At 37.6% G+C, this 16,455-nt stretch overlaps 1 protein-coding gene across 2 annotated transcripts in view; it reads right to left on the bottom strand.

The window, feature by feature from the left end:
- Positions 1-16,455, bottom strand: part of WDR76 (WD repeat domain 76) — a 64,277-nt gene that overhangs the window by 10,535 nt on the left and 37,287 nt on the right. For both annotated transcript variants that reach the window (XM_044229495.1, XM_044229496.1), the window contains 2 exons: positions 13,050-13,208; positions 6,352-6,569 (listed from right to left, as the gene is read on the bottom strand). In XM_044229495.1, coding sequence (XP_044085430.1) covers positions 6,352-6,569; positions 13,050-13,208 — 377 coding nt within the window. The remainder of the gene's footprint in view (positions 1-6,351; positions 6,570-13,049; positions 13,209-16,455) is intronic.

Consider the following 16,455-nt stretch of genomic DNA (forward strand, 5'->3'; position numbering starts at 1 on the left):
ATTCTCTCATTCATATATTCTTATCTGGATAAAATGACAAGGCAGAAAAACTCACCACAAAAAAAAACCAAAAACAAAAACAAAAAAAACAAGAGGCAGTACCGAAGGCTAGGGACCTAATAAATACGGACATTGGTAATATGTCATATCTAGAGTTGAGAATGACGATTTCAAGGTGCTAGCTGGGCTCAAAAAAGGCATGGAAGATATAGTGAAACCTGTCTGGAGAAATAAAAGAACTAAAATCTTATCAAGCTGAAATAAAAAAAGCTATTAATGAGTTGCAATAAAAAATGGAGGCTCTTACTGCTAGGATAAATGAGGCAGAAGGGAGAATTAGTGATATAGAAGACCAAATGACGGAGAATAAAGAAGCTGAGCCAAAAAGAGACAAACAACTACTGGACCACAGGGGGAAATTCAAGAGATAAGTGATACCATAAGATGAAACAATATTAGAATAATTGTGATTCCAGAAGAAAAAGAAAGAGAGAGGGGCAGAAGGTATATTGGAGTGAATTATTGTAGAGAATTTCCCTAATATGGCAAAGGAAACAAACATAAAAATCCAGGAAGTGCAACAATCCCCCTCAAAATCTGTAAGTATAGGTCCATACCCCATCATCTAATACTAAACTTGTCCTAGTGACAAACAAAATCCTGAAAGCAGCCCAGGACAAGAAGTCTGTAACATACAGTGGTAAAAATATTAGACTGACAGCAGACTTATCACAGAGACCTGGCAGGCCAGAAAGAACTGGCACGATATACTCAGAGCACTAAATGAGAAAAACATGCAGCCAAGAATACTATATCCAGCTAGGCTATCACTGAAAATAGAAGGAGAGATAAAAAGCTTCCAGGACAAACAAAAACTGAAGGAATTTGTAAACACCAAACCAGCTCCACAAGAAATACTGAAAGGGGTCCTCTAAGCAAAGAGAGAGCCTAAAAGTAGTAGACCAGAAAGAAACAGGGACAATAATCAGTAACAGTCACCTTACAGGCAATACAATGGCACTAAATTCATATCTCTCATGAGTTACCCTGAATGTAAATGGGCTAAATGCCCCAATCAAAAGACACAGGGTATCAGAATGGATAAAAAAACAAAACCCATCAATATGCTGTCTACAAGAAACTCATTTTAGACCCAAAGACACCTCCAGATTTACAGTGAGGGAGTGGAAAACAACTCACCATGCTAATGAACATCAAAAGAAAGCTGGGGTGACAATCCTTGTATCAGATAAATTAGATTTTAAGCCAAAGACTATAATAAGAGATGAGGAAGGACACTATATTCATACTGAAAGGGTCTGTCCAATAAGAAGACCTAACAATTTTAAATATCTATGCCCCTAATGTGAGAACAGCCAACTATATAAACCAATTAATAACAAAATCAAAGAAACACATCAACAGTAATACAGTAATAGTAGGGGACTTTAACACCCCCCTCACTGAAATGGACAGATCATCCAAGCAAAAGATCAACAAGGAAATAAAGGCCTTAAATGACACACTGGACCAGATGGACATCACAGATATATTCAGAACATTCCATCACAAAGCAACAGAATACACATTCTTCTCTAGTGCACATGGAACATTCTCCAGAATAGATCATATCCTGGGTCACAAATCAAATCTCAATCAGTACCAAAAGACTAGGATAATTCCCTGCATATTTTCAGACCAGAATGCTCTGAAGCTAGAACTCAATCACAAGAGGAAATTTAGAAAGAACACAAATACACAGAGGCTAAAGTGCATCCTACTAAAGAATGAATGGGTCAATCAGGAAATTAAAGAAGAATTGAAAAAATTCATGGACACAGAACTGTTCAAAATCTATGGGACATAGCAAAGGCAGTCCTGAGGAGAAAATATATAGTGATACAAAACTTTCTCAAGAAACAAGAAAGGTCTCAAATACACAACCTAACCCTACACCTAAAGGAGCTGGAGAAAGAACAAGGAAAGCCTAAACCCAGCAGGAGAAGAGAAATCATAAAGATCAGAGCAGAAATAGAAACCAGAAAAAACAATAGAACAAATCAACGAAACTAGGAGCTGGTTCTTTGAAAGAATTAATAAGATTGATAAACCCCTGGCCAGACTTATCAAAAACAAGAAAGGACCCAAATAAATAAAATCATGAATGAAAGAGGAGAGATCACAACCAACACCAAAGAAATACAAACAATTACAAGAATACATAATGAGCAACTATATGCCAGCAAATTTGACAATCTGGAAGAAATGGATGCATTCCTAGAGACATATAAACTACCACAACTGAACCAGGAAGAAAAAGAAAACCTGAACAGACCCATAACCAGTAAGGAGATTGAAGCAGTCATCAAAAATCTCCCAATAAACAAGAGCCCAGGGCTAGACGGCTTCCCAGGGGAATTCTACCAAGCACTTAAAGAAGAATTAATTCCTATTCTCCTGAACCTGTTCCCAAAAAAGAAATGGAAGGAAAACTTCCTCACTTATTTTATGAGACCAGCATTACCTTGATCCCAAAACCAGACAAAGACCCCATCAAAAAGGAGAATTACAGACCAATATCCTTGATGAACACAGATGTGAAAATTCTCACCAAAATACTAGCCAATAGGATCCAACAGTACATTAAAAGAATTATTCACCACGACCAAGTGGGATTTATTCCAGGGCTGCAAGGTTGGTTCAACATCTGCAAATCAATCAATGTGATACAATACAAGAACAAGAATCATATGATACTCTGAATAGATGCTGAAAAAGCATTTGACAAAGTATAGCATCCTTTCTTGATCAAAACTCTTCAAAGTGTAGGGACAGAGGGTACATACCTCAATATCATCAAAGCCATCTATGAAAAACCCACCACAAATATCATGCTCAATGGAAAAAAATTGAGAGCTTTTCTGCTAGCTCAGGAACACAGCAGGGATGCCCATTATCACCACTGCTATTCAACATAGTATGAGAAGTCCTAGCCTCAGGAGTCAGACAACAAAAAGAATAAAAGGCATCCGAATCTGCAAAGAAGTCAAACTCTCACTCTTTGCAGATGATATGACACTTTATGTGGAAAACCCCAAAGACTCCACTCCAAAACTGCTAGAACTTATACAGGAATTCAGTAAAGTGTCAGGATATAAAATCAATGCACAGAAATCAGCTGCATTACTATAAACCAACAGCAAGACAGAAGAAAGAGAAATTAAGGAGTTGATCCCATTTACTATTGCACCCCAAACCATAAGACACCTAGGAATAAACCTAACCAAAGAGGCAAAGAATCTGTACTCAGAAAACTAAAAAGTACTCATGAAAGAAATTGAGGAAGACACAAAGAAATGAAAAAACGTTCCATGCTCATGGATTGGAAGAACGAACATTGTCAACATGTCTATGCTACCTAAAGCAATCTACACATTTAATGTAATCCCTAACAAAATACCATCAACTTTTCAAAGAAATGGAACAAATAATCCTAAAATTTATATGGAACCAGAAAAGACCCCAAATAGCCAGAGGAACACTGAAAAAAAAAAAAGCCGAAGTTGGTGGCATCACAATTCCAGACTTCAAGCTCTATTATAAAGCTATCATCATCAAGACTGTATGGTACTGGCAGAAAAACAGACACACAGATGAATGGAACAGAACAGAGAGCCCAGAAATGGACCCTCATCTCTATGGTCAACTAATCTCTGACAAAACAGGAAGGAATGTCCAACGGAAAAATGACAGTCTCTTCAAGAAATGGTGTTGGGAAAATTGGACAGCCACATGCAGAAAAATGAAACTGGACCATTTTCTTACACCACACACAAAAATAGCCTCAAAATGGATGAAAGACCTCAATGCAAAACAGGAATCCATCAAAATCCTCCAGGAAACACAGGCAGCAAACTCTTTGACCTCAGCCACAGCAACTTCTTCCTAGAAACATCACCAAAGGCAACGGAAGCAAGGGCAAAAATGAACTATTGGGACTTCATCAAGATTAAAAGCTCTTGCACAGCAAAGGAAACAATCAACAAAACCAAAAGATAACTGACAGAATGGGAGAAGATATTTGCAAATGATACATCAGATAAAGTGCGAGTATCCAAAATCTATACAGAACTTATCAAACTCAACACCCGAAGAACAAATAATCCAATCAAGAAATGTGCAGAGGACATGAACAGACATTTCTGCAAAGAAGATATCCAGATGGCCAGAGACACATGAAAAAGTCCTCCATATCACTCAGCATCAGGGAAATACAAATCAAAACCACAATGAGATACCATCTCACATGAGTCAGAATGGCTAAAATTAACAAGTCAAGGAACAACAGATGTTGGAGAAGATGCAGAGAAAGGGGAACCCTTCTACATTTTTTATGGAAATGCAAGCTGGTACAGCCACTCTGGAAAACAACATGGAGGTTCCTCAACAAGTTGAAAATAGAGCTACCCTACGACCCAGCAATTGCACTGCTGGGTATTTATCCTAAAGATACAAATGTAGTGATCTGAAGGGGGCACGTGCACCCGAATGTTTGTAGCAGCAATGTCCACAATAGCCACACTATGGAAAGAACCTAGATGTCCATCAACAGATGAATGGATGAAGAAGATGTGGTGTATATATATACAATGGAATAGTATGCAGGCATCAAAAGAAATGAAATCTTGCCATTTGCAACGATGTGGATGGAACTAGAGGGTATTATGCTGAGTGAAGTAAGTCAATCAGAAAAGACAGTTTATCATATGATCTCCCTGATAAGAGGAAGTTGAGAGGCAAAGTGGGAGGTTTAGGGGGTAGGGAAGGAAAAAAAGCAACAAGATGGGATCGGGAGAGAGACAAATCATAAGAGACTCTTACTCTCACAAAACAAACCGAGGAGAGGGTGGTTGGGTTATGGACATTGGGGAAGGTATGTGCTATGGTGAGTGCTGTGAAGTGTGTAAACCTGACGATTCACAGACCTGTACCCCTGGGGCTAATAATACATTATTTGTTAATAAAAAATAAAAAATAAAAAAAAATAACCTCTGGATTCTTTTTTTTTTTTTTTTAATTTTTTATTCCAATTTATTTATTTTCAGAAAAACAGTATTCATTATTTTTTCTCCACACCCAGTGCTCCATGCAAGCCGTGCCCTCTATAATACCCACCACCTGGTACCCCAAAATCCCACCCCCCTGCCACTTCAAACCCCTCAGGTTGTTTTTCAGAGTCCATAGTCTCTCATGGTTCATGAATGATTTTTTTTTTCTTTTTCTTTTTTTTTTTTTTCTTTTTTTAAATTTTTTTTCCAATTTATTTATTTTCAGAAAAACAGTATTCATTATTTTTTCACCACACCCAGTGCTCCATGCAAGCTGTGCCCTCTATAATACCCACCACCTGGTACCCCAACCTCCCACCCCCCCGCCATTTCAAACCCCTCAGACTGTTTTTCAGAGTCCATAGTCTCTCATGGTTCATCTCCCCTTCCAATTTACCCAAAAGCACATACCCTCCCCAATGTCCATAACCTTCCCCCCTTCTCCCAACCCCCCTCCCCCCAGCAACCCACAGTTTGTTTCGTGAGATTAAGAGTCACTTATTAACCTCTGGATTCTAAGTGTAGAAAACAATGTATCCATTAAGTATTATTGAGATAAAACAAGTTGATTTATTAAAGACTTTTTTTCTGTTAAAAAAAAAAGTAAATTCACATGATGCCAAATCCAAAAGAATCTTTTTATTTCCGAAAGAATCTCTCCTTAAAAAAAAATCATATTCAGGGGTGCCTGGATGGCTCAGTGGGTTAAGCCTCTGCCTTCGGCTCAGGTCATGATCTCAGGGTCCTGGGATAGAGCCCCGCATTAGGCTCTCTGCTCAACGGGGAGCCTGCTTCCCCCTCTCTCTCTGCCTGCCTCTATTTATGCTCTGTCTGTCATATAAATAAATAAAATCTTTTAAAAAATCATATTCAATAAAACTTCAATTGGTGTAGAAAGAAAAATTATTTAGCTATATGAGTATCAGAAAAATCAGTTATCTTTAACATCCAAACTACAGTAGTCCCTCAGGACACCTGGGTGGTTCAGTTGGTTAAACACCCGACTCTTGGTTTTAGCTCAGGTCATAATCTCAAGGTCCTGAGATCAAGTCCCACATTCAGCTCTGCACTTAGCAGGGAGTCTGCAGGAGGATTCTCTCTCTCTCTTTCTCTCTCTCTGCACCACACCTTCCCGTTTGTACTCACATACACTCTCTCTCAAATGAATAAATCTTAAAAAAATAAACAGAACAGTATTTCTAACTTCAAAAGATTAAATCACAAAACTTTATGAAGAACATACCTCAATCCTGCAGTGATAAAATACTGTCTGTGCACTGGATGGACATGAACAGTTCTTATTTTGCTCGAAGAAGAATTGATAAGTTTCTCATAAGAAGTTCCAGGTGTCCGTCTATCAACTAGTGATATATTTCCATTCCAATGTCCTACTATTAAATTGGAGGCATCTTCTCCCAAGAAGTCAAAAGAGGAAAAGCTACTTCTTTCATCTCTATATACCTAAGGATATAAATAACCACCAACGTATAAATTTTTTGGTAAAAAGGTTAAAAAACACTTTACCTAATAATTTCATTTATCCTCCCATCATCCCACAGAAAGCAGAATGCAAAATGATCATCCCGTTTTACAGAAATGGAAACTGAGGCACAGATCAGCTGTGAGACTCACCTATAAACAAATGGCCCATCCACCATGTCAGGGTTACATGCCACATCTCTTAAATCCAATAAACCTCAGTTGCAGATCTATTCTGTAACACTTACTAGGAAATGAACTAAATGTAAATTCTACCCAGCTGAAATACCTTAATATATCAAGTAATTTTGCCAACCAAGTCCAAAAACATATGGCCAAATGCTCATCACTTACTCACTCTTGGTAGAAGTATAAATAAGTAAATAACAAGTTTCTGACAACTAATCAGAGTACACCTATCAAAATATTTAATGTTTGTACCCCTCTGACACAATAATTTATCTAAATATATATAAAGATGTCCATTGCAAGACTGCTATTGCAGGGACACCTGGGTGGCTCAGTGGGTTGAGGCCTCTGCCTTCGTTCGGCTCAGGTCATGATCTCAGGGTCTTGGGATTGAGCCCCACATCGGGATCTCTGCTCGGCAGGGAGACTGCTTTCTCCTCTCTCTCTCGCTCTCTCTCTCTCTGTGTGTCTGCCTCTCTGTCTACTTGTGATCTCTGTCTGTCAAATAAATAAAATCTAAAAAAAAAAAAAAATTTTTTTTAAAACCATAATTGTATTAAAAAATAAAAAAGACTCCAATTGCATTAAGAAGCAACCTAAATGTCCACCAAAAGAGACCTGTTTAAATAAATGATGGTACATCTCTACTTTGAAACACCACACATTGCTAAAAAGGATGAGATCGATTTGTACTAGAATCTGTCCCTAATACCAAGTGAAAAAAGCCAGTTGCAAAAAAAGTATGGATACGGTATGAATCCATTAGTGAAAAGGAAAAAAATATCCACCTCTATTTGCTTCTAAGTATATGTGCACTTTCTGGAAGCATACCTAACCACAATTCTTTTTTTTTTTTTTTTTAAAGATTTTATTTATTTATTTGTCAGAGACAGAGGGAGAGAGAGCGAGTGAGCACAGGCAGACAGAGAGGCAGGCAGAGGCAGAGGGAGAAGCAGGCTCCCTGCCGAGCAAGGAGCCCGATGTGGGACTCGATCCCAGAACCCTGGGATCATGACCTGAGCCGAAGGCAGCTGCTTAACCCACTGAGCCACTCAGGCGTCCCCCTAACCACAATTCTTAACAACGAATCACTATTGCTGATTTTTAGTTAATAAAAAGTTATATATACTATTATAAACTGAGACTAACAAATTAATATACCGAAGGCATCACAACCCCTGTACATCCAAAAAGCCCCCAAATGATACCTGAAGTATTTAGTCAGTGTATCAAAATGGCTAAGTGCAGGAGTTTAATTGCAGTGGAGTCAGACAGACCCACATGAAAATTCTAGCACTGCCATTCATGTCCCTGAGCAAGCCAATAAACCTTTACCTCAGTTTTCTCAACTGTTAAATGGCGATAACATTATTTATTTCATAGGGTGTTACAAGGCTTAACAATATATATAAAGCACTCTCAGGTTAATGCCTAACACAAAGTAACTGTTCAATCAGTAGTATCAGGAGCACATTAGTTATACAAGCAACATCATGGATGAATCTTAGAAGCATTATGCTAGGTGAGACAAGCCAGACATAAAAAGCTTCATACCATATGACTCCAATTACTTGACATTTTGGAGCAGACAAAATTATAGGGACGGTAATCATAACAGTGGTTGTCAGGAGTGTGGGAAAAGGCAGGGGACCGACTATAAAGGGTTCACAAGGTGATTTTTTCAGGTGATGGAAATTTTCTATATCTTGATTGTGATGGCAGTTACACAGGTACAGAAAATTTGCAAAACTCACAGAATCACACACTTAAAAGGACAAATTTTATTATATAGAACTTGCATCTCAATAAATCTGACTTTAAATACGTAAGTAGAGAAATCTAAGAACTCAATACTAAAAAGATAGATAACCCAATTAAAACTTAGGCAAAGAATCCAACATTTAGAGAAACCAACAGTTCTCTAAAGAAATAAAAATGGCCAATAAGCAGATGAAAAGACACTCAGCATCACTAATCATTAGGGAAATGAGGGTCAAAACCATAATGACGTAAGACTTCATACTCACTAGGATGGCTACAGTCACCAACAGTGTGTTGACAAGGACGTGGAAAAATTGGAATACTCATGTTTGTTCAGTATGTAAATGGGGAAGCCACTTTGGGAAACAGTTTGGTAGTTCCTCAAGATATTAAACACAGAGTTATCATATGATCAAGCAATTCCACTTCTAGGTATATACCCAAGCGAAATCAAAGAATATGTTCACACAAAACTTGTACATCAAACAAAAAAGCAAAAACAAAACAAAACTTGTACATCAATGTCCACAACAACATTATTTTCAATATTAAGAATAGAAACAACCCAAAATGTTCAACTAACGAATGGGTGAGCAAAATGTGATATATCCATACAGTGAAATATTATTTAGCCATAAAAAGGAATGAAGTAATGACACATTCTACAACATGGATGAACTCTGAAAACATTGTTATGTAGAAGAATGCAGTCACAAAAGACTACAAATTGTGTGACTCCATTCATATGAAATGTCCGGAAAGTTATATACTGCCTGGGTGGCACAGTTGGTTGAGAGGCTGACTCTTGATTTCGACTCAGATAATACTCAGGTTCCTGGGATTGAGTCCTGAGTTAGCAGAGTCTATTTCAGGATTTTCTCTCTCCTTTTGCCTCTGCCCCTCCCCCTGCTCACTTATGCACTCCCTCTCAAATAAATCTTTTTTTTTTTTTTTAATTTGAGAGAGAGAGAGAGAGAGACTGAGAAAACAAGTGGGAGGAGGGCAGTGGGAGAAGTAGACTCCCTGTGGAGCAGGGACCAGGGAGCCTGAAGCAGGACTCAATCCCAGGACCCTGGGAAAATAACCTGAGCTGAAGGCAAAAGCTTAACCAACTGAGCCACCAAGGAGCCCTCAAACAAATAAATCTTTAAAAAAAGAAAAAAAGAAAAAGACAAACACACACCTAACATCACCCTCAATGGTGAAAAATTGAGTTTTTCCTCTAAAATCAGGAACAAGGCAAAGATGTGTACTCTCAACAGTTTTATTCAACATAGTACTGGAAGTCCTAGCACAACAGACAAAAAAGAAATAAAAGGCATCCAAATTGGTAAGGAAAACATGAACACTGTCACTATCTGCAGATGTCATAATACTTCACATAGAAAACCCTGAGGACTTCACCAAAAAGCTTCCACAAGTAATAAATGAACTCAGGAAAGTTGCAGGATACAAAATTAATATAAAGAAATATGTTGCATTTCCATACGACTCATAATATCAAAGTAGCAGAAAGAGAAACTAAGAAACAATTCCATTTACAACTGCACTAAAAAGGGGTACCTGCCTGGGTGGCCCAGTTGGTTAAGTGTCCACCTCTGGGTTTTGGCTCAGGTCATGATCTCAGGGTCATGAGGTCAAGCCCCATGTCAGGCTCTGTGCTCACTGCAGAGCCTGCTTGAGACTTTCTCTCCCTTTCCCTCCATCCTTACCTTCCATTCTCTCTCACTCTCAAATAAATAAATAAATCTTTTAAAAAAAAAAAAATTGTACCAAAAGAAATAGCTAGGAATAAATTTAACCAAGGACATAAAAGACCTGTACTCTGAAAACTATAAAATGATCAAAGAAACTGGAGATGACACAAACAAATGGAAAGATACACCATAATCACAGATAGAAAGAACCAATACCATTAAAATGTCTATACTACTCAAAGCAATCTAAAGATTCAATGCAATCTCTATTAACACACCGAAAGCATTTTTCACAAGAGCTAGAACTAATAATCCTAAAATCTGTATGGAACCATAAAACCATAAAATAATAAGCAAAATAAGCAAAGCAATCTTGAGAAAGAACAAAGATGGGAGTTATCACAATCTCAGATTTCAAGATACATTACAAAGTTGTAGTAATCAAAACAGTACAGTATTGGGACAACAGATCAGTGGAGCAGAACAGAGAACCCAGAAATAAACCCATGCTTATATGGTCAATTAATCTAGGACAAAGAAGGCAAAAATATACAATGGGAAAGACAGTCTCTTCAATAAATGGTGCTCGGAAAACTGGATAGCTACATGAAAAAAACGAAACTGGACCACTTTCTGACACCATATACAAAGATAAACCCAAATGGTGGTGCTTAGCTATCTCAGTTGATAAAGTATGATACTCTTAATTTTGGTGTCACGAGTTCAAGCCCCACATTAGGTGTAGAGCTTACTTTTAAAAATTAATTAATAAAAACTGAAAATGGATTAAAGACCTAAATGTGAAATCTGAAACCATACAACTCCTAAAAGAAAGCACAGGCAGGGGCGCCTGAGTGGCTCAGTTGGTTGAGCGACTGCCTTTGGCTCAGGTATGATCCCGCAGTTCCAGGATCGAGTCCCGCATTGGGCCCCGCATCGGGCTCCCAGCTCCTTGGGGAGTCTGCTTCTCCTCTGACCTTCTCCTCTCTCATGCTCTCTCTCACTCATTCTCTCTCAAATAAATAAATAAAATCTCTAAAAAAAAAAAAAAAAGAAAGAAAGCACAGGCAGTAATCTCTTTGACACCAGACTTAGCAACATTTTTCTAGGTATGTCTCCTAAGGAAAGGGAAACAAACACAAAAATAAACTATTAGGACTACATCAAAATAAGCAGCTTTTGTAAAGCAAAGGAAACCATTAAAAAAATAAAAATAAAAAGGCAACCTACCAAATGGGATAAGATATTTGCAAATAATATATTTGATAAGGAATATCCCTTATATATCTGGAACATATATAGAGAATGAATATATAAAGAACTTAACTCAATACCAAAAAACCTCCAAGTAATTCAATTAAGAGGATACAGACATTTTTCCAAAGATACGGAGACAGCCAACAGACACATGAAATGATGCTCAACATCACTGATTATCAGGGAAATGCAAATCAAAATCACAATGAGATCTCACATTATTCCTGTTAGAATAACCACTATCAAAAGTACTGGCAAAAATGTGAAGAAAAAGGAATGCCTGTGCACTGTTGGTAGGAATGTAAATTAGTAGAGCCACCACAGAAACAATATGCAGGTTCCTCAAAAAAACTAAAAATAGGAAAACCGTATAATCCAGTAATTCTACTAGTATTTACCCAAAGAAAATGAAAACACTAACTCATAAAGATATATATACCCTTGGGAGGGAGACAAACCATAAGTGACTTGTAATCTCACAAAAAGAACTGAGGGTTGCTGGGGGGAGGGGGGTCGGGAGAAGAGGGTGGGGTTATGGACACTGGAGAGGGTATGTGCTAAGGTGAGTGCTGTGAAGTGTGGTAAACCTGCCGATTCACAGACCTGTACCCCTGGGAATAAAAATATTATATGTTTATAAAAAAATAAAAATTTTTAAAAAAAGATATATATACCTTTATGTTCACTACACATGTCCACTGAGGATGAATGAATAAAGATGCTGGGGTGTGTGTGTGTGTGCGCGCAATGGGATATTACTCAGCCATAAAAAAAAGAATTGAGATCTTGCCATTTGTAACAACACACATGGACTTAGAGGACATTTTGCTAAGTGAAGTTAAGTGAGACAGAGAAAGACAAATAGCACTTATATGGAATCTAAAAAACAAATGAACAAAACCAAAAATGGCAGAAACAGACCATAAATAGAACAAACTGGTGGTTGCCAGAGGGATTCAGAGGGGTGGGGGAAGAATGGCCGAAAAGAGTGAAGGGTAATGGCAGATACAGGCTTCTAGTAATGGAATGAATATGGGAATAAAAAAGGATAAAATGTACAGCACAGGGAATTTATTCAATGGCAATGCAGTAGTAGCAACTGCATGGTGACAGATGGTAGCCACACTTGGCGGTGAGCACAGCATAATGTACAGAATGAAACAGTGTATGTCAACTATACTTCAATAAAAAAAGAGTACTACACAATAAAAACTTTTTACACAAATTAAAAAATAAGAGCAAACACTTATGTGTCTGGTTGCATTATGACTACTTTATCTGCCTTAAGTCATTCAATCCTCATGACAACCCTATGAGGTAGGTACTATTACTATACCATTTCACAACTAAGGAAATTGATGCACAAAGAGGTTAAATAACTTCCAAAGTCACACAAGTAGTAACAGATGGTGCGATTCAAACTTAAGTAGTGTAATTCTAAAGTTCCTATTCTATACCACTTCACCCATTCTGATTGGTATGATAATCATTCATGTGGCATTTCATAAAGAATCCAGACTATCACCTCAAATCAGTATGTAAATATATTAACATTTACCTCTTCAAAAATAGCCCTTGAAAAATCCCCACAGCGTAATGTGCCATCATAGCTCAGTGACAGTATGTGGGCCGGATTGGCGGGTGAGAAGTAAAGACAGCTAACTGGCTGAGTGTGGGGCTGGAAAACATAAACTCCATCTTCTTTAGATTGGTGAGTCTGTAAGAGAGTTGGGGGCAGGGAGAGAGACAAAAACTAGTGAAAAGTAGTAACACTTTCTGTGAAAAGTAGTAACACTTTCTGTCATTTTTATGTCTGTATTACATTCAATCTTTCCTTAGTCTGTAATTATACCCACCCCCTCATTCAGAAAGTCAGAACTAAAAACTTTCTATCATCACTAAACTACTTTTTTCTAATTTTCAATCCAATAATACTGTCACATTTAACAGTTTCCAGCTTTTTGAAACTAGCAAACTAGTTTTTTCATAATGCAGAAGGAAAAAAATTAGTTTACTATGACTTTAGTTCATGAAATCATCAGGAAATGAGAAATCTACTCTTTATTTCACATACAGCATAATTCTCTAATACTAAAAATACTGAAAAAAAAATCAATACCATTACTACTTTGCTTCCTCAACATGCTTCTATAAATCATCGTAAGCACAATTTTCATAAGGTATTTGGTCCTGACACAAAGTGATAATTTTAAAAATATTTTATCTCTGGGGCTTGTGATGCTTGATTTTAGCTCCGTTTTCATCTCAGCATCATGAGTTCAAGCCCCATGTTCTATCCCCTAAATACACCATTGCAACTGAAAATGCATTATGTTTCAATTCCACATTAATATTCTTACTACTTCTAGGGATTATCCTTTCCACAACTGCCTAAATCATCACTTCTCAGATCTGGATAAGCTATATTCTTTTTTTTTTTTTAAGATTTTATTTATTTATTTGACAGACAGAGAACACAAGTAGGCAGAGAGGCAGGCAGAGAGAGAGGGGGAAGCAGGCTCTCCGCTGAGCAGAGAGCCCGATGTGGGCTCGATCCCAGGACCCTGGGATCATGACCTGAGCCAAAGGCAGAGGCTTTAACCCACTGAGCCACCCAGGTGCCCCTAAGCTATATTCTTATGGCATATGTCATATTATGAATGAAAACTATCATTTCCAAATCTGGCTTAATCTGCTCTGAACCACTTGAGCTGAAATACTTGAGCATCTTTCATTTTAAATTTAAACAGAACAATTTTTTTAAAGGAAAGGAAGGGAAAAAATTATAATCATATTCACTCCTCCTACCGAGAGTTAACCATTGTTAGTATCTTCACATAATTGTGCATAGCATTTTTCAGAAAAACAAAAAACGCTCCATTGTTACAAAAAACTTAAATACAGAAATGTAGAAAGATAATTATTAAAAATCATTCCAAATCCAAAATTAACTAAATTATCACTAAAATACTATTATTAATATAAATATCTTTGTATGTACTTAAACAGATAGAATGACAGACAAATTAAAAAAAAAAAATAAGACCATGCTATACATGCCATTTTTAGTAGGACTAAATATAACTACACTCCAAAATAATAAAAGAAAATCAGGCTGAATTTCTGAAGTTTGAGAACAGCTGACCCTTGTACAACATGGGGATTTGGCGCACCAGCTCACCATGCAGTTGAACCATGTATAACTTTTTTTTTTTTTTTTAAAGATTTTATTTATTTATTTGTCAGAGAGAGAGGTTGAGAGAGCGAGCACAGGCAGACAGAGAGGCAGGCAGAGGCAGAGGGAGAAGCAGGCTCCCTGCCGAGCAAGGAGCCCGATGTGGGACTCGATCCCAGGACGCTGGGATCATGACCTGAGCCGAAGGCAGCTGCTTAACCAACTGAGCCACCCAGGCGTCCCGAACCATGTATAACTTTTGACTACGCAAAAACTTAACTGCTCATACCCTACTGTTGACCAACATCCTTAATAATAACATATCCAGTCAATTAACACGTTTTGTACGTTATACATATTATATACTGTACTTCTGCAATAGAGAAAACCAGAGAAAAGAATATTAAAACCATAAGGAAAAGAAAAGACATTTATAGGACTGCATTGTTTTTCAATACCGTAAGTTTATGTCATCTGTTTACAAGATGAATCATCTGTCAGTACTTCTCAATACTGTCTTAGGGGCGCCTGGGTGGCTCAGTTGGTTAAGCAACTGCCTTTGGCTCAGGTTATGATCCTGGAGTCCCCAGATTGAGTCCCACATCGGGCTCCCTGCTCAGCAGGGAGTCTGCTTCTCCCTGTGAACCCTCCCCTCTCATTCTCGCTCTTATAAATAAAATAAAAAAAAAATACTGTCTTATATGATACAAAACACTTCAAATAGTATACTTATTACTAACACTAAACATCAAAAATGAAAACATAGGGGCGCCTGGGTTGCTTAGCCATTAAGTTTCTGCCTTCGGCTCAGGTCATGACCCCGGAGTCCTGGGATCGAGCCTCACATGGGGCTCCTCCTCAGTAGGAAGGTTGCTTCTCTCCCTCTCCCACTCCCCCTGCTTCTGTTCCTTCTCTCGCTGTCTCTATCAAATAAATAAATAGAATCTTAAAAAAAAAAAAAAGCAAACATAATGTGAAATCCATATTTAGTACTGCATTGATAATAAAGTGGCAATCCGACTGCTTTATGATAGCCTAGTGTAATCAATACAGTAGCTTCACAGTAGCATAGTCTATACACAAATGAATGAATCCTTATAAAATTTTTTTAATAAAGATTTTATTTATTTATTTGACAGACAGAGATCACAAGTAGGCAGAGAGGCAGGCAGAGGGAGAGAGGGGGAAGCAGGCTCTCCGCTGAGCAGAGAGCCCGATGCGGGGCTCAATCTCATGACCTGAGCCGAAAGCAGAGGCTTTAACCCACTGAGCCACCCAGGCGCCCCAAATCCTTTTAAAATTTTGATGGTGTATGGTATTACAGTCATGTCACAATGCAGTACTGGAAACACTTTAAAAAAACAAACCACTTGTCTATGTCGATAGGCTGATAGAAAGTATCTTCAATTACAAGAAAGAAAGGTATACTGTATGGTAATATCATTCTTTGAAAGCAAAATTATAAAACAGTAAGAAAGCTAACACATTATTAATTTTGTATTAAATACTACTCACCTATGCCTATGTAAGGATAGGCTATCCACTTTCATACAAGTTTTGCACATGATGTTCTACATAATGACTACTTACTCAATGAGGATGATAATGACACAAAAATGTCACATATACTTCTTGCTGTACAGTTAGTTACTAGATTTTCACATGAAGACAGACACATATACAACAGATAAATTTGTTAACTGTACCGCAGGATGACTATTTACTAAATCAATGGATTGACGTCTAAAGGTCTTCATGCTGAGTAGGCTGAAGATGAGGAGGAGCTGAG

This window comes from Neovison vison, chromosome 13 (assembly GCF_020171115.1).
Source record: "Neovison vison isolate M4711 chromosome 13, ASM_NN_V1, whole genome shotgun sequence".
Classification (NCBI taxonomy): domain Eukaryota; kingdom Metazoa; phylum Chordata; class Mammalia; order Carnivora; family Mustelidae; genus Neogale; species Neogale vison.